This window comes from Aedes aegypti, chromosome 1 (assembly GCF_002204515.2).
Source record: "Aedes aegypti strain LVP_AGWG chromosome 1, AaegL5.0 Primary Assembly, whole genome shotgun sequence".
Classification (NCBI taxonomy): Eukaryota; Metazoa; Arthropoda; class Insecta; order Diptera; family Culicidae; genus Aedes; species Aedes aegypti.
In genome coordinates this window covers 246,631,194-246,657,508 of record NC_035107.1, presented here as the reverse complement: position 1 = coordinate 246,657,508, position 26,315 = coordinate 246,631,194, and the positions used below count along the sequence as shown (strand labels likewise).

Below are 26,315 nucleotides of genomic sequence, written 5' to 3'. Positions count from 1 at the left end.
CAGCAAAATTATAAACCCAACCAAAGGACGCGCGCGCTCGTCGACTATATTTCGAGATTTTCCGATACGATTTTGCTCCGCTGCCTGCTTCGTCTCACGCCCTTCTCGGTTGGACTGTACTGCTATTTCCAGCATAACAAGGGATTAGGGCCTAACTGAGAAATATGCTCCTATTTGAAATTTAACTATTCAGATTTGTTAGGAAAATTACAGAATTTTAAGGCTCCATTTTTCAAAAATCTGCAAGATAGTTAAAATAAATGCTAAACTGCACATTGAGCATGTTGCTCAAATGCTGTTGTAGTGTTATATCTTTTGAACTTCCAAAAGAGCTGTGTACTATCCTAAATGTTGTTGTAGTTATTCTGAATTTGAATCGCTGTTGTAGTGTTTTTTTTTGTCTGTGAAACATTTCAGAGCATTGTGACAGACAACCAACACTTAGATTTTTTAAACCTAGTGAATAAACCAAAGAACCTATCTAAGTAATTGTTATTGTTTGAATTAGTTCCGTTTGATTCAAGTTAGGCCCAGTTGGAGATCTGTTTTTAAATAGGCACTTTGGTGATTATCATTAAAACTCATAAAACGATGGATTTCAAATGTGAATCAAGGTAAATATGAGTAGGAGTTAGGCCCTTTTTCGCATGCTACACTAGATTTGCCGTTTTGTTGATGCTACCTACTTCGAATCTGCTTTACCACGCGTTACCCCTCCTTCCAAGCCGCACACACACCCTTCTTTCTTATTCGAATCGGCGATGATGGCCGTCTGGTTCCGATCCGATCCAATCCGGATTTGTTCGGGCCATTTCGCTCTTCATTATAGCGTGCGATGCGATGCTATGCGCGCATGTTGCCGCTCGGTGGATGATTCTTACTGCTGACGGTGTTGTTTTCTTGTTCTTCCCGATGTGCTCGGAGATCGATCCCTTCAACAAAATCGATGCTGCGTCGAGGCCGAGACGCTGTTTATGTCTTTTTCCCATCGACGACGAAGAAGCGCTTCTTCGCGAGCTTTAACATTCACACACTCCAAGTGGTGGGTATAACCTGAGTACCTGGACTGCGGAGGGGATAGGTTGAGGGGAAGGCGTTGAAACCCTTTAATGGGATTTGCTAGATGATTAAAGGTTTGCTGGAGAGTTTTTCTTAATTTGGCGATGAATTGAGGCTACGAAAATTTGTGCGTGTTTCTATCCATAAGAGTTGTAGAGCATCTTCTTCTACTTCTTGGCATTAACGTCCTCACTGGGACAGAGCCTGCTTCTCAGCTTAGTGTTCCTATGAGTACTTCTACAGTTATTAACTGAGAGCTTTCTTTGCCAAAGTTGCCATTTTTGCATTCGTATATCGTGTGGCAGGTACGATTATACCCTATGCCCAGGGAAGTCAAGGAAATTTCCATTACGAAAAGATCCTGGATCGACCGGGATTCGAACCCAGACAATTTCAGCATGGCTTTGCTTTGTAGACGCGGACTCTAATCACACGGCTAAGGAAGGCCCAGAGCATACCAATTGCCAAAACATATCATAACTAGTCTACCCAACTTGGCAAAGACCTATCAGAGAATGCTAATGTCTATAATAAATTTGCGGTATTATTCAAGTTAGCATAAAATATCATACAAAAGCCAGTTCCATACACATTTGCTTATTAAAAACTACAAAATCTCCGAAATATATTATTTGAGTAAGCATTGAGGTAAGCTGCATAAATGCGGTTGTAGTGTTCTATCTAAAAAAAAACACGTTGTACTGTTTCAAAGTGCTGTTGTAGTGTTCCTGAGTTCTAGCAGCTGTTGTAGTTATTCGTCCACTGTGAAATATTTCGAGCGTTACTGACAGACACACAACTCTGGTATTTTCCACATGATAATATGATTTTACTTTAATAAAGATAATAGAACTGTATCACCACAGTCCAACGTTTACTTTGTTGCATTTTCCCATCACCGCTTGCCCCATAAATTGTAGCGAAATGTTACCGCACAAGCATCCAATCGTTGCCACAGGGCAATAAAAGAATAGGAAGGGACTCCCTTTCCACCCTACGCCCTTTTCTGCCAGTACTGCTGCTGCTGCCAATACAAAAAACGGCGGATAAGAAGAGCAAAAATGACGCAGTCCACCTCCACCTCCGCTCCGTTTCCTTTTGTTGGTTTGTCCGCACTATGGGCAGATTCCATATAGATTGACGGACACAACTATTTTTGTCGGCCGATGTCACACCTAAAAGTTTTGTGATATAAATCTGTTGTTTTCGTTTCAAAAACATTGTTTCTGAGACAATCGTTGGACATATTTTAGTTATTTACTTGAAAAATCACTAATAAATGTCCAGTGTTCGGAATTTAAGACGAAACGGTATGTAACTTATCATTAATAATCGAATTCATTCTAAAAACTGCCCAAAAATGTGGAAAAATGATGAGTTTGCTTGGATTATTTTCGATTTTCAACCAGGCATTGGCCCTTTTAAACGGCTTATCAAGTTGGCCGTTAAAAAAGGCCCATGTCCGGTTGAAATAAAAAATGGGCGAAGCATTTTTGACAGTTTTCGGAATAAAATGGATCATTAACGTGTTATTATTAAATCGTCACTCAACGAGCAAAAAATCACATTGATTGATTCGAATATTGAGAAATAGGATTTTAAAATGTGATGAACAATATTCACATCGAATTTTCTCAGAATCAATGATCTGAGGATTGGCCCTTTCGAATTGTTACGCAAGATTTATTTACAATTTGATCTAACCTATCATAACAACTTTTTTTTCCTGATTTTTAACCACCCACTCGCCCATAGTGTGCCGACGAAGCTGATATACTGTTGATGACGAGCTCTGGGTTGGGGCGCTTCTTGGTGGGATTTCACCTCCTGGTCGCCTCTGGGGGCCTGCTATTGCGCGGGCTTTTCTCTCCGGGTTCATGGCGACCGACGCACAATGTAATTCGGGTCCGAACCACAAGAGGGGGGGGGGGGGATATTCTTCCATGTTGCCAGCCGCCACACTCTTCCTCCTTAGGTACACTTACTGGTCGTCGCTTTAAAACGAGTCCAACTTGGGAACATCTCGTCGGGAAGACGCGCGCGCACTTAGTTGCTGCGTGATTTTCGTTCCCGTCCCGTGTGTCTTTCTTCAGTCGTTTGCTTTCTTCTGCAACTTCTTCTGTTGATGGGCCAGTATTAGGTGGACATAAGAATAAATTGATGGCACTACTGGATGTGGGGGTGGGACAACGACGGTAGATTTTATTCATTTCGGTAGAGTGCTCTTGGAGCAATTTAATCATTTTAAAGGCAGATTAATTGAAATTGCTATTTGCGGAGTGGCAGATGATGGAACTGCTGCTGCTGATGTTGATGATGCTGTGATAGCAGGGTATATCGCGATGTTACAGTTGGTAATTAATGAACATTACGATCTGGTTCTAGGGAGAATCAAGTTCATTCAGAATTTGCATAGGCAGCATCCATTTATTACGTAACGCTAAAATTGGAATTTTTTGACACCCTCCCCTCCCTCCTTAACGCTTTTTGTATGAAATATTTCAAATTTTTGTATGCCCCCCCGGAGCGTTACGTAATTTGTGGATGCCTCCATACTTCTGGTTTGGTCAGAAAGCGGAGGACAAAACGTCTTGAAGCCATTTTGAAACTTTATTTTAATCATGTTGCATTACCAAGTTTGGTAATTGCTCATTTCATTTATGGAAGCTCTTTTCTTCCTAATTATGCTATGGAACATCTTGATACTTGATGAAGCCTTTCTTCGACTCCACCGCTAAAGATGGTTCTGAGCACCCGACGTTTGAAAACCATCAATGCTTGCAAGCCCTCCTCGAGCATAGCGCACGTTTCATGTCCGTAGAGTACTACCGTTCTTACAATCTTTTTGTACATGGTACATTTGGTGAGGGAGTGACCGCTGCTTCTTCTGGAATTATTAGTGGCGGTTAGTAAGGATCCAATGTAGATGAACCCATCGACCACTTCGAACGTGTGTCCATATTTCGTGACACTGCCTTTTCAGACAAGCTTGCACTTTGTCTTTGACGCATTCATATCATCTGCGAAGCACACAAATTGACTGGATCTGTTGGATATCGTTTCGTAACTGTTTAAAGCTCTCCGCTTAACATCTGTTAACCCAACGGGAAATGGACAATGTAGAACTGGCACTACTGCGCCAACCGCCGTAAACGCCAAACATTGTTGTCCTCTTTGTCTGCGCAACCTTTTTTTTCTCAATCGTTTAAAATTTGGTCCTTCTCCGTATCTCGGCAGTCCGCTTGGAGAGTATTTTTACTTTTAATTACTTTCAACACCCTCTCGTGTATTTTATCCCTAACGGCGTTCTGCGGCGAAGAAACGTTTTGCGGTGGGCTGGTCTCCCGCTTCCCGGGTCTTCGTCGTTCTCTAACGGAAGAAACATTCGCACATACACAGCCGGCCCGGCACGCGGAAAGTGTCGCACCTGCAGCGTGTAATTAGTTAAGAAGCTCTCTGTGCAGTACAACTTCGGTTCTACATGACTCACATCGACTCATAATGGTTGGGTCATGTCAAATCGTCTGTCTTTGCGCGTGTTTTCCCCCATTATGCCAACCTCTGCTGCGTGTATTTAAACCCATAGAGTTGGTGCAGGCTTAAGCGTTATGGCTCATATAAAAATTTTAAATTTTTCATACAGCGTTATGTAATAAATGGACGCTGCCTAATCGGGATAACGAGAAGTCGACAGTTTTGACGGAAGATCGAATCTGCTCTTCGGGACATTTCTTGGGGGTTTGCGACAGTAATAAATCAAACATTAACACTTCTTCTTCTTTATGGCATTACGTCCCCACTGGGACAGAGCCTGCTTCTAGCTTAGTATTCTTATGAGCACTTCCACAGTTATTAACTGAGAGCTTACTATGCCAATGACCATTTTTGCATGCGTATATCGTGTGGCAGGTACGAAGATACTCTATGCCCTGGAATGTCAAGAAAATTTCCAACTCGAAAAGTTCCTCGACCGGTGGGATTCGAACCCACGACCCTCAGCTTGGTCTTGCTGAATAGCTGCGCGTTTACCGCTACGGCTATCGGGGCCCCATTTTTCCCAAATAGTTGGGATTGGGAACTCTTGATCGTTATTACGATTTTTTTATTTCAATATGTCAGTAATAGGAGTTAATGTAACATTTATTGTTCTCTGTATACTCAAGAAAACCTCGATTATTTAAGCTTTCCTAGCTTCTCTGGAAGAAAAGCATCTTTAGCTCCTGGAAGAAAAGTTTTATCAATTTTCGAAAGAAAAGTCTTAGTTTATCAGGTAGCTATCCAAATGCTAGGAGAGATGACTCTAAGTTAAGAAAGAGAAGCAATTTTAGAAGGCTTATCAGTAGCTTTTGAAAAACTCTCTTGAAAGTATGTATGAGAAGCACTCCAACTACTTGAAGCTGAGCTGGTAAGAAGTTTCTTCAACTTCTAAAAGTGATTCTGAAAAAGTAGATTTTTCAGATTTTGAAAGAGAAACTTCCTTAGCTGTAATGCCCCGAAGAAGAAAAAGTAAAGTAATCAACAAGGTAGAGAAGCTTCATCAGTTTCTAGATGAGAAGATTCTTGAAGTAAAGTCAGTTGGGGCCTCCCTTAGCCGAATGGTTATAGCTACGAAGCAAAGCCGTGCTGAAGATGTCTGGGTTCGATTCCCGGTCGGCCCAGGATCTTATCGTAATGGAAATTTCCCTGACTTCCCTGGGCATAGAGTATCAACGTACCTGCCATACGCTATACGAATGCGAAAATGGCAACTTTGGCAAAGAAAGATCTCAGTTAATAATTGTGGAATTTAACATTAAGCTGAGAAGCAGGCTCTGTCACAATGAAGACGTAATGCCACGAAGAAGAAAAAGAAGAAGTAATCAACAAACCGACGTGCCACTCTACTTCTGAAGTTGGCAAGAAATTTTCAACGATTGTATTCGAAAAATAGTAACTTTATCTGTCATTCCAACCGTTGCCACGCAATTGACACGAGAAACTACAGATGATCAATGTAAACATCATGTACACAAAAAATGCTTCAATTTACGCATTATTGGACACAATGTTTTATGAAATATCTTCCAATAGTGCAAAATGTTAGACTAATACATTATTTCAGAAGTTTTCCAGCTCTCAAGAAAAGAAGCTTTCTGACAGTGGCGATTCCCTAACCTCAAACCTGAACATACACGAAGAGAAATTCTAAAATGTTGACTACAAAAGCGTGTCTATCGAATAGAGAATGATTTGAACAGAACGAGTCACCTCGTATTCTGAAAGAAGAGTTATCCTGTTGCTAGAAGGGAACCTGAAAGACAAGCTTTTTTAGCTTCTAGAAGAAAAGCTGTCTTAGCTTCTTGAACATGAACTTGTTCAAATCCGAATGAGAAGTTTTTTTAGCTTCTAAAAGAGAAGCTTTCTGAAAAATAAGCTTGCAGCTACTGGTAGAGAAGCCTCCTAAGCTTCTTGAAAATATCCTCTTTAAGAATCTTGAAGAGAAGTTACTCAGATTCTGGAATAGAGGTTTTCTAGTATATGGGAAAGAAGTTTCGTCAGCTTATGCAAAAAAAAAAGAACTTCATAGGCTTTAGTGTTTATGATAATCTATAAGAAAAGCTTCTAAATTTCTGCTAACTAGCTTGCAGAAGTGACGCTTTTTTAGCTTTAGGAAAATAAGGGATTTCAACTTCTGGAAGAACTTTCCAGTTTCTGGAAGACAAATTTGCCAGCTTCTGAGGGAGAAGCATTCCAGCTTCTGTAGCTTTCTCAGCCACCCGCAAAATCAGAAAAAAAAACTTTCTCTACTTCAAAAGAAGAACCTTTTTGACAGCGACAATTTCCTAACCTCAAACCTATCTGTTCTAGGAACAAAATTTCATAAATTTTGACTACAAATGCATGTCTACCGGATAGAGAAAGATTTGAACAGAAGTAGTCACCTCGTATTCTGAAAGAATAATTATTTTGTTGCTAGAAGGGAACCTGAAAGAGATGCTTTAAAGCTATCAAATTTCGAGAAGAAAGGCTTTCTTTGCTTCTAGAAAAGGGGCTTTTTTCAAATTCCGGAAGAGAAGTTTTTTTCAGCTTCTGCAAGAAAAATTTCAGAAAAAATGCTTTCTAAGCTACTGGTAGCGAAGCCTCCAAAGCTTCTGGAAGATAAACTCTCCAAGATTATCAAAGAGAAGTTATTCAGATCCTGGAATGAAGGCTTTCTAGCATATGGAAGAGAATGCTTTCAAGCATTCAGGATAGAAGCTTTCCAGCTTCTAGAAGAAAAGCTTCCCAGCTTCTGAGATAGAACAGTTCAATCATCTGCTGGGAACTCGTTTTCAGTTGTTTTTTTTTAGCAAAAAGTGGATTTTAGCTTCTTTAAAAGCTTTCCGGCTTCAGCAAGCTTCTAAAAGGAAATTTTATCAGATTCTGAAAGAAAAAGTATAGGTACTAGCTACTACATGAAAATCTTAAAATTTTCTGGTAGATAAATTATCATAGCTTCTCGAAGAAATGTTCTATAGCTATCAAGTTTCAGGAAAAGAAGCTTACTAAACTTCTGGGAAAGTTTATTTTATTGAATTCTGGAACAGAAAGCTTTATCAGCTTTTGGAAAAACTTCCTCAATTCCTGAAAAATGTAAAGCACTACTTTTCAGCTTATGGGTGCTTTCCAAGCTTCTAGAAGAAAGGATTTCTTAGTTTGTGGAGGAGAAGCTTTCTCAGCTTCTGAAAAGGGGCTTTCTTATCTGCTGGTAGAAGAGCCACCTCAGTTTTTTGAACAAAAACTCTGAGATTCGTGAATAGAAGTTACTCAGGTTCTGCAAAAGAAGCTATCTAGTTTATGGGAGGGAAACTTCTAAGCTTTTGGGATAGACGCTTACCAGCTTCTGGACAGTGGCGACTCGTAACCTCACTTTCTACCTGTTCTACGACACTAAAATTGACTATTTTGGGCAAATTTAGATTATAAATCAAAGAGTTAATTATTGAAATCGTCTTTTCTAACAAATCTCTATTCATTACAAGCAAATTTGTTGCTGAAATTCAAGAATTTCTATTCGTGGAACAGGTAGATTTGAGGTTAGGGAATCGCCACTGCTTCTGGAACAATAGCTTTCACAGAATTAAAGTTTCTGCTGGGAAAGAAGTTTTCCAGACTGTGGTAGAAGATCTCCTTTGAATCTGTTCAAAATCTTGCCGCCAAAATATTACTAAGAATTTCACGAGAAACAGGAAAAAAATGTTAGAAAAATCTACCAAAAAACTCCCCAGGACACCAAAGTTTTGGTTAAAGTAAGCCGAGATTCGGTGTTCTAAATTAAGGATGGAAGAAAAACGTTCAAGCTTCTGGGAGATATGTTTTGATGCTTTTGAGGGAAAAACTGTAAAGGGAAGCTTTCATGCTACTGGAAGAGAAGCTCTCTCAGGTCCTCTAGATCAGAATCCGTTTATGATCTGTAAAGACTGAAAGCCGAAAATCCAGAGCAACATTGTCTACGTCTCATGCCCGTAGAGGACATCCCGCAATAATACGTCTTCAAATTTACCTGCTGCAGTTATCCGACGTTACTGGTGATCCGAGGTACACATCCACCACCTCAAACTCAAAGGTGGACAATCGTCACACTTCAGCCAATGCGAGCTCTATTGCGCCCGGCTCCTTCAGCCAACAGATACTTTGTCTTCACCGTATTTACCTTCAACCTAACCTTTTCTGCTTCACGTTTCAGCCTGGTATACTGCGCAGCAACCACCTGGAACTTTCTTCCGACAATGTCCACGTCGTCAGCAAAATAGATGAATGGAAAAATAAAATGTGCAGCTGCTAAAAGCGTTAAATTTTAGGAAGAAAAGCTTTCTTTGCTTTAGGAAACAAAGTTTTCACATCTCCTGAAAAAAAAAGCTAACAATCTTTTTATAAAGATTTTTCTAATTCTGAAAGAGAAGCTTTTCAGCTTCAGGGAATGGAACTCTTCCAACTTTAGAAAAGGAAGCGTTTTTGACTTCTGGAAAAAAAAGCTTTCCAGATTTTGATTTGTAGCTTTGGCTTATGAAAGCGAAATTTACCAGCTTCTTCAATAAATGTTTATCAGTTTCTTGATGAGAAGCTTTCTTTCCTCTGGAATGAATCCTTTGGAGTTTCTCAAGAATGAAATTGTCCAGAGTTTGGAAGTCAAGTTTTCTCTGTTTCAGACGACGAGAAGCTATCTTAGTTTGTTTTAACTCGCTGCATGTTAAAACTGACTCAATAAGTCTAGTACAAAATACTAGACTTTTGTACAAAGGTTTGTTACCTTCCTATCCAATTCCCTGAGGCACGGTCAGTAATCGACTGTTTAAACAAAATTGACGCATTCTTTAACTGCCGATATCTGCCCTGGCCACGCCCTTGTGACAGTTAAGGAGTGAGAACGCAGGATTCATTGAAAACCTTCAGAAGCTGCCGCGTTCTTTGCGTCCTCGCATGGACAACACGGTAAGCTAGGATGCTTTTGGGCATGGGATTTAATTCATGACTTTTACTTAGTTATGCTATTAGGCCTGAGATTGGTTACATAGCCACCAGAATATTAGGCAATAGATTAGTATAAATTAATATCATTGTCAACCATAACCGCTTAGATTTCTACACGCATGTTAAGCCTAAATGTATGTACTACATTTGGAAGATCTGCGGCACACGAAAAAAATCCAATGACCGCTCAAAATTGAAGATTGATAATAACAGCAGAGAATGACAAACAAGATTAAGTATCCCGGCGCACTCGCTTCGGCAAGATCATCTCATCAAAAGAGGCCAATTCGTCGAAGGTAGGCGTTTCGTTACTGCACCAAATGCAGTAAAACAAGAAAACGACTGAAAAAAGTGACGACAGCACGAAATTTTCCTTCGGTTTGCTGGTTTTGGCTCCATCTCTGGTGGAATATATGATCCCTTTTGGACCCACTAACTCGCAACTGAGAGCCTTGGAAATAGGAACTTCGAAACAGGTCTCTGAAAAAAGGGACCCGATACGAATCATAAAGATACTGAAAAGAGACCAAACGAGAATCAAGAAAACAAAACGTAACCTAATAAGAACCACGAAATAAAAGATTGATTTTTCATAGTCAGACCAAACATTCATCTAAAATCTAGGACTTTTGTTTTAGTTTCTTGTGCTATTACAAGTATTACTGTTTGTATTGCCGTAATGTGTAAATTCATGATGTTCTCTAGAAATTTCATCAGAAAATAATTCAGGTATTTTCCTAAAGCTTCAGATATTCATTTAATGATTATTTCCCATGGAATTCCCCTAAGAATTTTCTTAAGGAAATCATCCAAGAATTTTGATTTTAAACACCTTAAGAAATCCACCAGGATTTTCCCAAGGATAAGCAGTAAGCACAGAAATGACATTAGAGAACATCAGAAATTCATCAAATTCTTTCAGAAACCATCAGGAATTCCTTTAAAAATTACTTCCGATTTTTTTTTTTTTCAAGAAAGTCCTCTAAGATTCATCCAGTGATACTTCCATCCATTTGTCTAGGACATTCTCCAAGATTTTCGTTTAGAGTATCTTATAAAATTCATCCAATAATTTTGTGTAAGAATGATCGGAAGAATTACTGGAAAAATTGCTAGTGTGGAACCTTAAACACACTTTGAAATAAATCATTGTAAATTTTCTTGGAAGAAAAACTGTAAGAATCTTTGGGTGGTCTACTAGAGTAGCGACTGGAAAATTTTGCTAAATGAGTAGAAAACATCTGGAGGAAATCTGGAAAAAAAATTCAAGGTAATATCTGATGAAATTACTGAAGCTACTACCCTTAGAGTGCTCAAAGATTTTCCGAAGCAAATTCTGGAGAAGATCCTCTAAGCATGCTTCGAAAAATCGCTGAAAGAATTTCTAGGATATTTTTTAGAGTTATGTCTGGAAGATTTTCTAGATAAATCACTAGTATAATTCCTGAAGCATTTTCTCGAGAGCCCTGAGTCTAAATTCTTACAGAACCTGTTAAAAAGTCGCGTTATTGTCTCTGAAGGCTGTAGAATTTTGTATGATGATTTACTCAAAAACGACTTTACAAATCATTTTGGTTCGAGACTTTAGAGACTTGCGTTTAACTAGAGACCATGTCTCTAAAAAGATACCTGCTGCCAGCCCTGCAACCCAAATCCACCCTCATTAGCGAAACTTACCTTTTTGTCTGTCTCCGCTCCGACAGTTTACGGCGCGCGCGTTGTTGTGTTTCGAAAATTCGAAATCCGGTTCACGAAGTTAATCCAAACTCAAAACGATGGGACTCTCAATGAGGCGTTATTTCGCCTTTTATTTTCGTTCCTTCCGTGAACTACTGTCAATCACGCTCCGTTTTCGTTTCGCTTCTAGAAAATGCCAAAATGTATAACCTTCACTCTTATTCTTCTTTGTCATTCACTATTCTTGTGCGGTCAGTTTTCGGTTCTCGGAACGCACCCACAATCCAACACCAAACTTCGGGAAGTTTCAAAATTCCGGCCCAAAAACTTTCGCCCCAATCAAAACCAAAGCCGGATCGTATATTTTTCCGCCCTCACTTGATTTTCCCTCGAAAAAAGGAAGCAATAATCCACTACAAGCAGACGGCTTTAAAACCAATAAAACAACACCATGATCTTCCCCTGCGGAATCGAAGGAGGCGGCGGCGGAGAAACGGCACCTTCCAAAACCCACCGCAGAGAAAAAGCGATGGAAAAAAAATCCACAAACCAAAGCGGCGGCGGCGGCGGCACCAAATTCACTCACGATTTTCACCTGGAAAAACTATCTTCTCCGACTGGAAAACACCGAATCCACACTCGGCGCACACTGAGCTACACTTTGGGGACACTTTCGAACCGAAACCGGTGCTAAAAACCGTACAAAATCGGATCTTCCGAACGGATTGCAAAATCACGCAAGAAGTCACACAAGCTTACACTCCCGGCAAAAAGCGGCTGCGGATCGAACGCGTTGCGGGATGACAACGACGACCAGGGTTGCTGTTTTGCCGACATTGCTCTCAAACTCACATAATTCTGAAACGCTTTATTGCTCCATATTCTTCTCATAAACTGACTTACTCCAGCACAGACTAATATTAAACAAATAAACGCATTTCGTTATTGTTCACAACTTCTAAAATAACTATAAATCAGTTGCAATCGTAAGATTTTGAAAATTTTAAATTCCGCTGAAGTAGATATTCACCCTAAACTATCCGGCAGCACTGCACCGCACGAAAAATGGACGCTTCCAGGCGGCGGCTAACTTGGTCCACCCGTTTTGTTTGCCTCTCGTTTACTCTGCCGCCTGCGGGCCGAAGGTGAAGCGAGATGAGCAAATAACGGGCGGCGAACTTCGAAACGCTGCAGCTTTCTATTTTGCAACGGAATGTTGGCAGCATTGGGACGAAAAACTGTGATGGCCGCTGCCAAGATAAGTACAGTGCGGGAGGAAGCGCCATGCATAAATCAAATAGGTCTGGGCGATTTGCATTCTCAGTGCGAATACAAAAATGTTAAAAACTTTTGTAAATTTACTTGAAGGATAAATTCGACTCTTGCTCGAGCTGGTAAGGGCATGTTCACTAATTTCATAGGGGGTGGGTGGGTGTACTCTTGATGTTACAGCTCATACAAAATTTGTAAAATGTTCATACAAAAAGCGTTACGAGGGGGTGGGTGGGTGTCAAAAATGACCAATTTTGGCGTTATGAAATATGTGAATGAACCCTAAAATCACCGTTCACTTTCAAGGGGCATAGATCGTTGCACGCCTGACATAACCTCGAAACTTCACAGAAAAAATGTCAACATTTCCAGCAGTGAATGTCAACTCCATATAAAAAATAAAACATATCGTTTTCGATTATTCCCGACAGTGCACCGTGCGAGCATAACCCGCATAATTGTGAACCGTACTAGCACTATTTCATATACTGTTCATTGCCAATTAAAGAACAATTTGGCACAACATTTAAAATAATAGTAAAAGTACCGTACCGCTAAAGGCTTTAACAGTTTGGGCAACGGTAACCGGGCAAATAACAATGTGGGGATTAGGCGGTTAAGTTAATAGAGGTAATAAACTATAGAGGAAGAATGTCGCTGGCGTCGCTGCAGGAACATCTTTTGCTGGCCGAGATAGGCGGGGCTATAAATGTCAACGCGAAAAAGTATGCAGTTTGACACTTATGTACCCGACATGTTTCTGAGCGAGAACAAAGGGAACAGCAGCGACATTCGTCCTCTATAGTTTTCTATCTCTATTGTTAAGTTATGTAACTATTAAAAAGTGCCGATTTTCTAAAACAAAATTTCTCGCTCATCATTTGCCAAATGGTTTGTATACAATCGTTTTTTTGGCCAATCTACTGTTGGACAAACAATTAGGGTGTTTTATGTATTTTGGACAGAGCGTTACGCGTATATAATTTGGACAATCTCCATTTGATTTTGCCGTAAATGGCCAAAATATATACGCGTAACGGTCTGTCCAAATTACTTTGATCACCCTAAAGAATTTGAAATTGTGTCGACTGTGCGAGAGTGAGCGAACGAATTAAAATGTCACATTTGTCTGGTTGCACTACAAATACTGGCAACTGTGATCGTTTCGTGACAGATTGTTTTTGTTTCATTTCGAAAACTTCGAGACCCCGAACTGCAGTCTGAACAGCTTTGGGGCTAAAGTTTTTACTTGCCGGAAGTGGTTATTAACATTTCTGAACATACTTTGGTAAGTTATAAGTATAATTGAATCTTATCCAATACATTAATCAATACAATGTTGCAGTCCGATGGCAGAGGAATCGAGGGGATTATTATCGCTCATTTGGATGTCCACCAGGGCAACGGATATTCAAAGAATTTGATGGATACCCAAGTAACCACGAAGCTGTATATGAATACTTTATGTTTGCTCTGTAGTGTGCTATCAGATTTTGTTTTAAAGTGACATCCCGCATAGAAAAATCCAATTTGCCGTATACTTCAAACAATAAGTTTCCTCTAACGGATAGAGTTAATGTATTACAAACAGTGGCGTTTCTGTTGAACGGTATAGAATCTTGAGCTGTAGAATATTAACAACAGTTCAAGTCATCTATACTAAATAGTGACAATTTCTGATGGTATCCAGATTTTGTTCAATGATATGATAATGAAAACTCTCGATAAACAGTGGCAAAATAAACTCACCATCTGCGGAATGGTTTACGTTTTTCCACATTCACACATCTGCGTTTTACTATATTTAACCGTTGTTTAACAGTTTCACGAACAGATATACACGTTTGAAAATTACCACGGCGAGATGAACGAAGCTAATGTTTTAAAAAAGCGGTGTTATGTTTACAGCGCGATTATGAAAAAATAAACAAAATGTATATTATTTAACTTAATTTGATCGTGATTAAGGTCAAGATATGAGAAAAAAATAATGTAATTTTCACATTATGTGTAACGGAATGTTCAAATCTACCTAGATGATTTTTTAGCGTGTTTGTCTTTCGTCAATCTGAAAAAAAAAAAACAAAACAAAAACTCGCTGCGAAAACGTTTAGTTATTTCGAGAATAAAAAAACATTTCCTGCGGAAATTTCCGATACTATTTGCAATTGGAGTCGAAACAGTTTGTAAGTATAGCTATGGGTATAATCATATCCTAGTTAATTTTAATTTTATCTATTTTTTTTCTTAAATGTGTGTTTCCCAAGTGTTGTGATGCGACTTCAATCGGGGCAAGGAACGATGCTGCTGCCTAACCATCTAAAGTTGTTCCTGCACCAAGCAATGAATTTGCTCATTAATTTCCCGCAGAAAGCATCTGGGACCAGAATAGTACACCAACAGTGCTGTCCGAATCTGCCATCTCCACTAACTGCAAGAATTTTGGTAAGACATAGTTCTATTCGAAGTCCGTCAAGCAACCTGCTGGGATCAAGATGGGGATGCTTCATGCTGGAATCGTAGGAATCGAAGCTGAAGATTTGATACCAGCGGAAGGGTAGCTGACTGCCGGATCGAGAGTTACCGGAATATTTTTACCGCTTCAATGCTCCGAATCAGTGTTAAGCAAAATATGATTTTGTCTGTGATATGATATTGAAGCCGGAGGCACCTTGCAGAAAATGTAACTACCCAAGTAACCATGGAGCATTATATCATTGCATATATAATGCAGCTGCATTGCCGTAAGTCTACCATTAAAGTAGTTTAAAAGTGGAAAAGGGCCCTTTTACAGTTGCACTAATGCAAAAACGACGATAAAGCAATGAAGTGATTTATAAAGTAACATTAGTGCAGCAGTGCAATTTATAAAGTGATTTTAGTGCATTAATACATTTGTAATGTAGAGTTAATGCTTCATTGTTTGACAACTCTTGAAATATGTCGAATAAAAGCAATGTTACATCATTGATCATGTTGATATGCAGTAGAATACGTGCAATGTTATAATGCTTGTGGTTACTTGGGTACGTATGACTTGATTTACTAATAATAATACGAAAATAACGACGACAATAAAAAAAGGAATAACGTCCCCATCATTTCTAATCCGACAGATCAGTACAAAGTAGGGTTAAAAAACCATAAAGTACAATAAACTAATAATTACCCATACATTATTCGCATTGCTAGAACATGAATGGTTGGACTGATTCTAAACTATTTGCCTTACCATTAATTGGTAAAAAAATTACCGTACATCGACCATCTGGCAAATAGCAAACGAAAAATTTTGTTCGAGAAATTTGGCAATTTTATATGGTTACATAACTTAACCGCCTATTCCCCACATTTTTATTTGTTCAATTACAATTTCCCAGACTGTCAAAACCATTCCCGGTAGTGTTGGTTTATTGTAATTTTGGATGTTATCTGAAACTGTTTAGATATTGTCGTAAATTGTTGTGGATAGTTCGGGAAATAGTATCTGTACGGTTTCAGTTTATGCGGGATAACCTTTGAGAGCTTTATAAAGCACAATTAAAGTGGGAAAGGGCCCCACAACAACCAAATTAATGCAATACTTGGTAAAGCAGTTTTAATGCACAACCCCTACTTGAGCATTTATGTTTGTATATTTAGGGTTCATGATGTATATTAGTTTAAAATAATGTATGTTTAGGGCTTGCGTTAAATATAAACAAAACAATGAATCCATTGGCTACCTTTGGATTTCTTTACCATATCAATGATTTGTTTTGTTGGAATAAGGATTCTAATCCACAACTAGGATGATGGTGTACTGGATGCCTGGCGCGTTGGTGTCCTGTGCTAAAGCTGCTGATGTTATAAGGTAAGATAAAAGTTCCTTATTAACGAAACCACTGTGTGTGTTAACATTACTATTCGCCCAGTTATTACGAATCCAGGTTTTTAAAAGCGCTAATGGCTACCGCAAACAGGCTTACTTTCTGGTAGGGATAAGTCGATTTGACGTGTGGCTTGGGTCGTTTTCTATTGATCGGACCCAAGCCAAACGTCAAATCGTATGATCCCTACCGGAAAGTGGACCTATTTGCGGCAGTCATTAGCGCTCGTAAAAAGCTGGATAGAAAAAATTCTCTTCGGCGATTGATTTCCTTTCCTCCCTAAATGAAACATCAATAGAAAGAATTTGATCACCATTCTTTCTCGTAGAGGAAATAACAGAACATAACCCACAAAACAAAGCCCTAGCGCATTAAACAGATATCAGAGGAGAGAAATTGATCGACATTTCCTCTCGCTCTTTATGAATAAAAGAGTCTCATAGATTAAATACAACAATTTTGAATGAATACATATATCCTTAGATCATGAAATGGGGGTTCGAGATGAAAGAAAGTCATTTCATTATTTTTCCATATCCCACAAAACGTAATGAGCGAGTGCGAACGTGCTCGTTCGTCTTACTTAATTATTACAGATTCGAGTGCGTTTAATGAGGTTATGTAATCTTGTATGACAGCATAACTGTATATTCACTCTAAACGCTTAGCATAATGCTATACCGTGCACCCCCGCTAATTTGAACGGTACCTCATGCAAACCATCGGGGTTCCTTTTTAATTTGAACATCTAGTCACCCTAGAAACGCGTTTCTGGTTACCTCTTTCACTGTTTTGTTTTGATTCTGCGTTCCGTTCCAAAGCGTTCCATCTCACTTCACTCCGTTTCACGAGCTAAATGACGTTTGAACCATTTTTAATCTGAACGGTGTGCAAATTAGCGGGGTACAGATTAAAAAGTGTTCAGATTAAATGTGGTCAAACCAACGGGGGTACCCGGTATTAAAATAATGCTACAAAGCATTTACAATGTTAAACAAATGCACCATTGCTTGACAGTTAGGGTTTATTCACAAATTTCATAACGCTGAAGGGGGTGGGTGGGTGTCCTCGCGATGTTACGGCTCATACAAAATTTGTAGAATATTCATACAAAAAGCGTTACGAAGAGGTGGGTGCATGCACATAATGCACATAAAAAATACAATACAAAAACAATATATCGTATTGTAACAGTACCATTCAATATATTGGAAATACAATACAGTACATTATAAAATGACTATACAGTTACAGTACAATATATTGTTTTAAACAGTTCACTATATGGTATATGAGATTTTTGCAATATAATGTATGGGTGGTTAAGTATCGTAACAATACAAATATAGATATTTTCTCATACACACATTTTGAAAATACAATACGATATATTGTTCATGTATTGTCTTGATTAGCAATTCGTGTATTGTTGTACAATACAAAAACAATTCAAAGAACTGTATTTATTAGTGGCGAAAAGTATAGAATTTGTATTTTGTGTGGATTGTCCCCCAACTTACCAGATATTCATGCCAACAGTAGCAACAAAGACAAATTAAAGACCCCCATGTCCCTTGCAGTTGCCCAATATTTTATGGCTCATAAGGTAATCTAGAATGCCGTTCAAAGTGTACTGCGATCTGTCAAACTTGGGTACCTTTTGCACTACCGAGGGACCAAATGCAGTACTAGAAGTGGTACCCAATCTGAGCCCGAGTGGGACGGACCTGGTAGCAAAATAATTTAACTCCTACAAAAGTAAAGATATTTACCATGGTTGCATTCGTCGTTACAGCTAATGTCAAGTGACTTCTACAAAACTACTTATTTTTACTTTTTAAATATTTTTCACCAACATTTCTTGCTTTCTGAACTTGTTTTGTTGACTTCTTTTAGCCAAGCTACACAGGAAAAAGCAACAGTTGTTTTACGCGAAAATAGGAATTTGACCAAAATTGTAAGGTATAAAACCAATAAAAAACAATACAGTGTTCTGTTACAATATATTATATTGTTTTTGAATTTTATATTCAAACAAGAATGATGTTACTTCGACATTCAAATACAATACGCTGTATTGTATCCAATACGTTATATTGTACATGAATGGTTTATTCAATTCACTGAATGATACGTTTTTATCCGGGTGGGTGTCAAAAATGGTCATTTTCAGCGTTATGAAATAAATGAATGAGCCCTTATTGAATAAATGCATGATAACATTATTATCATTACTAACATTATTATTATTATGGGGCCCAGATAGCCGTAGCGGTAAACGCGCAGCTATTCAGCATGACCATGCTGAAGGTCGTGGGTTCCAATCCCGCTGGTCGAGGATCTTTTCGTAAAGGAAATTTTCTCGATTCCCAGGGCATAAGAGTATCTTCGTACCTGCCACATGATATACACATGCAAAAATGGTCAAACGGCAAAGAAAGCTCTCAGTTAATAACTGTGGAAGTGCTCATAATAACACTAATATGTGAAGCAGGCTTTGTCCCAATTGGGACGTAACGTCAGAAAAAAAATGATAACATTATTAAGGTGATTATAGAACGAAGCCATACCTCAAATTTTTAAGAGCACAAGATTTGAGAACCAAACAGCGCTCCGCGTTAAAAATCTATCCCATTGGTCACCACCAGGAAGCAAGCAAGTTCATTGGTTTTCTATGAGATCTGTTGTCAGATACTCTCGTCTTGTGCACTTGAAAATTCAAAGTTTGGCTTCGTTTTATAATCACCTTAATGCAAAAAATGTTAACTTTCGACCAAATTAATGCAATAGTATAATGCTTGTGGCAGGAATAACCTAATAACAGAAATACTTACCATGAATAATCGAAAAAACGTGATATTCTTAAAAACTGATCGAGGAAGAATAGATGTTTACAACCACCCACCCCCTCGTAACGCTTTTTGTATGAATATTGTACAAATTTTGTATGAGCCGTAACAGCGTGCAAGACACCCACCCACCCCCTTCAGCGTTATGAAATATATGAATAAGCCCTTAGAGTTACTATTTCCGTTCCGCATGTCTTAAAAAGTGGTGAAATTGTAAATTTTTGAAAATTCATAAAAAATTCAAGAATTCATCAAAAACGAAAAATTCTTAAAAAAATGATCATTTTCAATTATTATCTTTTGGGGAAAAAATATAAAACAATGGTGTTAAGTCTGACGGAAATGGTCTATTTTCAGCAGACCAGAAATGCGCCTGATTTTACCATATGGTCGTTGCCGTCTCGATAATCGGTGTTGGAAAATAATACCCGCTGAGGTTTTGGCCATTTTCGGAAACTGGTGGATGCCCATTCCGATACGGGTGTTTTCGTTGTTTCACTTTGTGTCAAAACAAACATAACATCATGCACGCAAAAAACTCACAAATACCTATGCGTGCAACTGTTTGCCAAACTGTTCATTATAGGTAACATATAGTAAAATGACAAAGTGTGAGTGCGTAATGGAAATTTTAATTCAAACCATTTTGTGAACGGTGGCGATATATTTCCACTGTTTCCACAGGTTTTCATGCTCATAACATTCAACAGTATCCGAACACTGCAACATACTGTTACTATTTGGAATAAGTCACTTAAACAGTTCATTATAGTCTAAAACTCTATGCGTCATATTATTTAACATCAAAGCTACAGTTTGTGACACGGTAACCGTATCAGTTAAATGGAATTTACTGTTTTGAATGTACGACAAAATGTATTTTTCTATGCGGGATGTCTGTAGTCGAAATAAGATTGATGAATATGGTTTGTGTCAAATATGCCATAAAATTTAATAAACATTCAATGTGGTGGGAGGTACTATAAACAAAGTAATTTGTTCTGAAATTCCATGGTAGTTTAAAGAATGACTACGCCAGCTAAAATAGAAGTTTCTACTACAGATTTTTTTTCCCGTGACTAAAAATCTCAAAACCATTTTTGGCAGTTTTGGCCGCCTCTTTGTAAGGAATTCCCCATTGTGCTGATCTCGCTAAAGCACAACAATCGTGCAACCCCTCGCACCCCAAAAAAAGCCTTTTCAGCAAAACAAAAGTCCTCTGTCTGTCAAATAAAACTTGAAAGCTCGCTCCTCCGACTGTCTCTTTCCTTCCCATCGGCGCAAAAGAGCACGAAACGTTTTGTTGTTGTGGCAATCGCACAGTGGCCTGCCACTGGCAGGCTGCCAGTAGAAGCATTAACCTAAGAATGCTAATGTCGCTGCTGTTCGTGTTACCAACATCTAGTTTGCCACGAACTGACAGCGTGAGTACCGGGCATCAAAGTGTCAAATTTGTTATAAAAACCAAAACAACAACATGGTATTGAACAAACAATGAAAAACCATGATTTAAGGTAATAATAATTAATATCAGTTTTGTGACAACAGCGCCACTAGCGTTCTATTACTAATATTCCTATTGGCCTGCCTCGATTTTCACACAGCTTTTCAGCAGCAGCGAGACGACACACAATCACTAATCGTCCTCGAAGTTACGCGTTGATGTGATATCTTTTTGCGTTTTTTCGCTCTAGGATTGGATAAGTTTTTTGAGGAGAAGTTTGACGGAAATCGATCAGTGTTTCGGTGGAAGTGAATTCGAACACGGTATTCGGGAAGTGCTAGAGTGTGAGATTGCAGTAGAGAAAAAGGGGCGAAGGGGAACATTGGGGCAGAAGCAGCTGTTCCGAGGACAGGATTTTGCTCTTTCGATTTCGACTCTTCTTTCGGGGGACAACGTCGACATCATCCGGAGAAGACGGCTCGAACCGAGGGAGGATTTGCTCTTGCAGTTTATCAAATGGCTGAAATTAAGGCCATGGAACACCCAACGTTGAAGGTAGGTGCGGGTGCGGACATGAGGACATAGGGGTACTTAGGGTCAATTTATTGTGTGTAGGATCGATTTGTGGGAAGGGGCAAAATTGGCAAAAGAATCTTGATTTCAAGGATGAATGACTATGGGGAGTAAGAGAGAGAAAGAGCGAGTTGAACAGATTCCACGGGGCAGGTGCTGAAATGGCTCCGAATTTGCGTCGTAAATTTGTAAACATGATCGGGCGATGGAATTGTAGAAAAAATAATTTCCATTTTTTCTAATTCTTCTGTTATCTGATGACCCAGATCGGTTACTCTTTAAGATGTACCGAAAATGGGAAACGGAAATGGAAAAGCATCCTGTTCTGGCAATTGCAACAGCGACTGGCCCATAGATTCCAAATTCCTTTTCAAATGTTTATCAAAATGGAGAAGCATTATCTCACTTTATATTACTGCTCTGCTATCGTGCCTACTTTTCAATTCCTTTTCATTCTTCTTTCGGCACCCTCTTTGTCTGCGGAGTTCTGGTTTTATTTTGTTTATACTCTGTTTGCCAGTAGCTTGGTGGTTCTCAACTTTGGGATCATCAGTACGACTGTATTACATTTTTAACTTAATTATCAATTAATTAATTTATTTAATTCTACTTAATTTCAAATTACACTAATAATGGCTTTTATTAGTATAATTTTAAATATTACATTCATTTCTTATATTTATGTATTATGGTAGCAGCTCTCTTTCTAGAAAGTTGATCACTATTTCAATGCAAGTCTCTACTCGGTTTGAACCCTAGTCCCTGACATATCTTTAAGCCTACCTATACAACGATGTTGCGTGAGATAATTCAATTACATTTCATTATTTCCTCACATTACACCATTTTTCTATTTGTTTTAAACTATAGTCAACTTTCCATAACTCGATATTGGAGGGACCATCGCGATCCAAGGGACCAACGAGGTAGTCATGAAATCAACTTTTACTGGTTCTCTAACTCGATATCGAGGAGTTGACTGTAGGTTTTTAAAAGGTTTTAAAATTCTTAGCAATATTTGTTCCTAATTTATCCAAATATCACACAAAGCCTATTCAAGTGTGTAAATTTGGAAACTATTTACCTGAACTTGTAAGGTTCCACTATCTCTAAACTTCTAATAGATATCTCCATGACTCCAATATTCAGTGGTGAACTCATCGAAACTGAAATGCCACTATTAGAAAGTGACATTAGTAGCATTGGCATTGATTTGAAGAGTTTGTTCAAATAAAGAATTTCCGGTATATGACTCAAAACTCAAAAGTAAACAGGAAGAATTTGCTTCACAGAAAGTACTACGGTATGGGGCTGTTGAGAAGATTGCAAGTTTCATACAGTAGGTTTTTTGGAAGACCAATTTTACAATCTTTGACAAGAGAAATCTTAGTAATCAAAGGTACTTGACTTCGTACTCAAATCTCCGTATAATTTACTTCCTCTGTCCGAAAATCAAGGAATTTCGTACTTTCTGAAGTTTTTTGTCAAATTCTGTCTAATAATAGTAAACCTTCTTCCCATAAAATTCTCGTCATGTCCACGTGAAGAATTACTTGCTACGTATCCTCGAACAACATTTTAGCATAGTCTAAATCTATAGCTAAAACAATGAAATGATGAAAAAATAAAGAAATAGAGTTATTTATCACATTTCTTTGTTACCATTGCTCTAGTTTCAAAAAATCTTTAGGTTACCACGCAATAATTCTAATTTGAATGTACTATCATCGCACTCTCGATCCTGCTATGAAAATTATATGGCAGGATTTGCAGAAAAAAATCAAGAAACGTTTTTCACAATTAAGAAACAAAAATTAGGGGGTCTGTAGCCTTGAGGTTACGCTTTCGCTTCATAAGCGGAAGGTCATGGATTCGATTCCCAGCCCCTCCACAAAAAACACCCGTCCAGCCACCAGAAGACGCCTCACGGAGGACCGTGCTTTGGGGAGCACATCCATCCTCCGTCAGTATCAGATGGTGACTGAGACAAACTGACCCTCTTCGCAGGCAGCTAGCCTCACTAACAGGCTGTTAGTAACAGCAGAGCTCTCTCCTACCTGCTCGGTATAAGGCAGCATCCATTTATTACGTAACGCTAAAATTGGAAATTTTCGACAACCTCCCCCCCCCCTCCGTAACGCTTTTTGTATGAAAAATTTCAAATTTTTGTATGAGCCGTAACGCTTGAGTCTACTCCCCCCCTCCCCTTAGAGCGTTACGTAATTTGTGGATGCCGCCTAAGAGTAAAAGAGTAGGAGAGAGTGAAAGTAGATGTAAATATAGATAAGTTTAACCCGTATAGGCCTGAGTGAAAGCAAAAATACTAAAACCTTCACAGCTCAGCGGATTCAAATGATTTTTTGTCAGTTCACTGGCCCACATATCTAGTTTCTAGAAGCGACCAGAGGAACTCGGAAATATTCCTGTGCCCGGAATTATTCCGGTGGATCACTGGGTCAAGTCGGGTAAAAAGGACTATTTTTTGGGACATGTCAAGTTACCTTTATTTATTTGCATTGACAATCATTTCAAATTGCATAAATCATTAAGATCTGATATTCAATATTATAAATGAAGAGTTTTGCACCATTTAAAATATACCGGTTGTGGCCATTCGGACGTAATGCCCGGAAGAACCGGCTATATATTTGTTGGAAACTAAACCGTTTCAATTCTCGAAAAGTAGAAATCAAACATAATTGTGCACTAAAATGCGTTCCAATAAGCTTGGCACAGATGTTCGGATACAAATTGGCCACTTTATCATAAGTTTGAGGCGCCCAGGACTCGACAATGGTCATTTGTAGGATTAATCAAATGCAAAACTCATAGTTATCCAATTCAATCGTTTCTCAAAAGCTTTACTCTGATGCAATTTTCTTAAAATTCCGTCGTGTAGCGGACACATTATAGCCGATTCCGAAAATTATCTGTGATTTGAAATTTGCTTACCTTCAGGGGCAAAAACGCACAGTACCCTTCTCACCCGACCTGACCCAGTGATCCACCGTAATAAATCCGGCCACATGAATATTTCCGCGTTTCTCTGTCCACTTCTAGAAAATAGATATGTTTGCCAGTGAACTGTCAAAAAATCATTTGAATCCATTAAGAATTCGCTGAACTGTGAGGGTTTTAGTATTTTTGCTTTCACTCAGGCCTATACGGGTTAAAATAGATCTGTATCGGTAAAGAAGCTACAGATCAACTGATTCTAGCACAGTGGTGGCCACAAGCACAGAGTACCTTAAAAAAAAGAAACAAAAATTTTGAAAATACAGTCGCCTCTCTACATCTCGATATCGAAGGGACCATCGAGATAGGGAGAGATCGAGACAAAGAACAAATTTTTGATGAATACTAGATTGAAAAACACTCCGTTGCTAAGAAAGTAATACACAAACAGACGTCATTTTGCGCTCCTAATTTGTTTTGAATCCCAAAACTTTGGTCTAGTAACCTTCGATAATGGTCATATCGACATACGGAGAGAAAATTGAGAACGAAAAATCATCAGAAACACATCGAGATATGGAGATATCGAGATATGGAGATATCGAGATATGGAGAGTGAAAATGTATGCAGACTGAAGGGACTTATGAAATCATCGACATAGGGAGAGATATCGAGATGTAGAACATCGAGTTGTGGAGAGTCGACTGTAAAATTTCTCATTTGGACCCTGGCTCTAAGCCCTTTTGGAAATTATCTAAAACAGTGATTCCCAAAGTGGGCGAATTCGCTCCCCTGGGGGAGATTTTCAGGCTCAAGGGGGCGAAAATTTGTAAAACAGAATTTGGGGGGCGAAAAATTCAGAAAGGGGGCGTAAAAGCTAACACGGGAACATTTGAAAATAATAATACACATTATCTTTGGAGGGCACACATCTGAAGGTTAATAAATTCTAAACATTACTAATTACATGACCTGGAAAAACCTGGAAAACCTGGAATTATCATTATCAGGGAATTTTATTCAACCTGGAAAGAACCTAGAATTCTCAGGGAATTTCGATCGCAATCAGGGAAATTGTTTTGAGGCTGTATTTCATGGTAGAATATGGTCACGACAAAGGATTTTTGCGTAAATCTGGGCAACCATTATTTGCAAGAAAATTTCCTTCAATCGAAAAAAAAATCGGCTACGCCGCTATCAAAACGCTATTTGAGCTGTTCAGTAAGGATACTTTTGAGTATGAAGTTTTATCGACTTTGTAAAACATGATTGACGTTTTGAATATCTCAGTAATTAATCCTTTTTAAAGATTAACAGTACATGATTATATAGGGCCGGTAGCAAGTGTCTTATTAGAGAATTGGTATTTTTCATGGATGGTGTTTGAAGTCTCTATTGTAACCAAAATTGTCTCTATAGTCTCTTCTTTCCTTATCTTGCTTGCAAATAATTATAATGCAAAAATCCTTCAATATTTCTCAGGAATTAGCCTAGAGGTTTCTCCAGGGATTTCATCTAAAATACTATCAAGAACTAAAACAGGGTTCTCTCCGGAAATTCTTCCAGAAATTCCTCTACCAATTATTTCAGTAATTTTTCAAAGGATGCTTAAATGTATTTCTCCAGAGTTTGCTTTAGGAAATCCTTGAGCACTTCAACGTTACTACCTACAGTAATTTTCTCAGATATTATTTTGAACAATTTTCTAAAGACTATTCTAGGACTTCCTCCACTATTTTTTCAGATTCTGCAGTCATTAGGGTAAGTGAACCATTAGTTGTAAGTGTTCCAATAGTTGCGGCAGTGCCATTTTTACTGATTTTATTGCATTGCAATGCATTGGCCACAGAACCGACACTGCCAATCGACGTATTGGCTTGTTGATACTCGAAATAGTTGAAAACAGCATTCAAATTACTATGAAACTAATGAAATATCACTAAAATTGCTAAAACTTTTCTTACTTGAACCAATAGTTGCGGTAAAGTGTTACTATAGTGGAGGATCCCATAAAAAACAACGGATACCGCAACTATAGAAACACAAATTAAAAATATACCGCAACTAAAAGAACAGTGTACCAATAGTGGAGGTATTATTTTTCACTGACATGCCATTGGTTACTA

At 38.5% G+C, this 26,315-nt stretch overlaps 2 protein-coding genes across 7 annotated transcripts in view; one reads left to right on the top strand and one right to left on the bottom strand.

Annotated features, from left to right (window-relative positions):
* Positions 1–12,023, bottom strand: part of LOC5566474 (C-terminal-binding protein) — a 249,527-nt gene extending 237,504 nt beyond the window's left edge. For 2 of the 6 annotated variants that reach the window (XM_021837412.1, XM_021837414.1), the window contains exon 1: positions 11,227–11,412. The gene's annotated coding sequence lies outside the window, so the exon portion shown is untranslated. Of the gene's footprint in view, positions 1–11,226; positions 11,413–11,776 lie in introns of those variants that run through there. The other 4 variants (XM_021837415.1, XM_021837417.1, XM_021837418.1 and 1 more) reach the window with 4 other exon arrangements.
* Positions 12,024–20,715: 8,692 nt separating this feature from the next.
* Positions 20,716–26,315, top strand: part of LOC5566477 (macrophage erythroblast attacher) — a 41,042-nt gene continuing 35,442 nt past the window's right edge. Inside the window, exons 1-2 of the mRNA XM_001650814.2 lie at positions 20,716–20,730; positions 20,821–21,215. Coding sequence (XP_001650864.1) covers positions 21,177–21,215 — 39 coding nt within the window. The 5' untranslated portion in view covers positions 20,716–20,730; positions 20,821–21,176. The remainder of the gene's footprint in view (positions 20,731–20,820; positions 21,216–26,315) is intronic.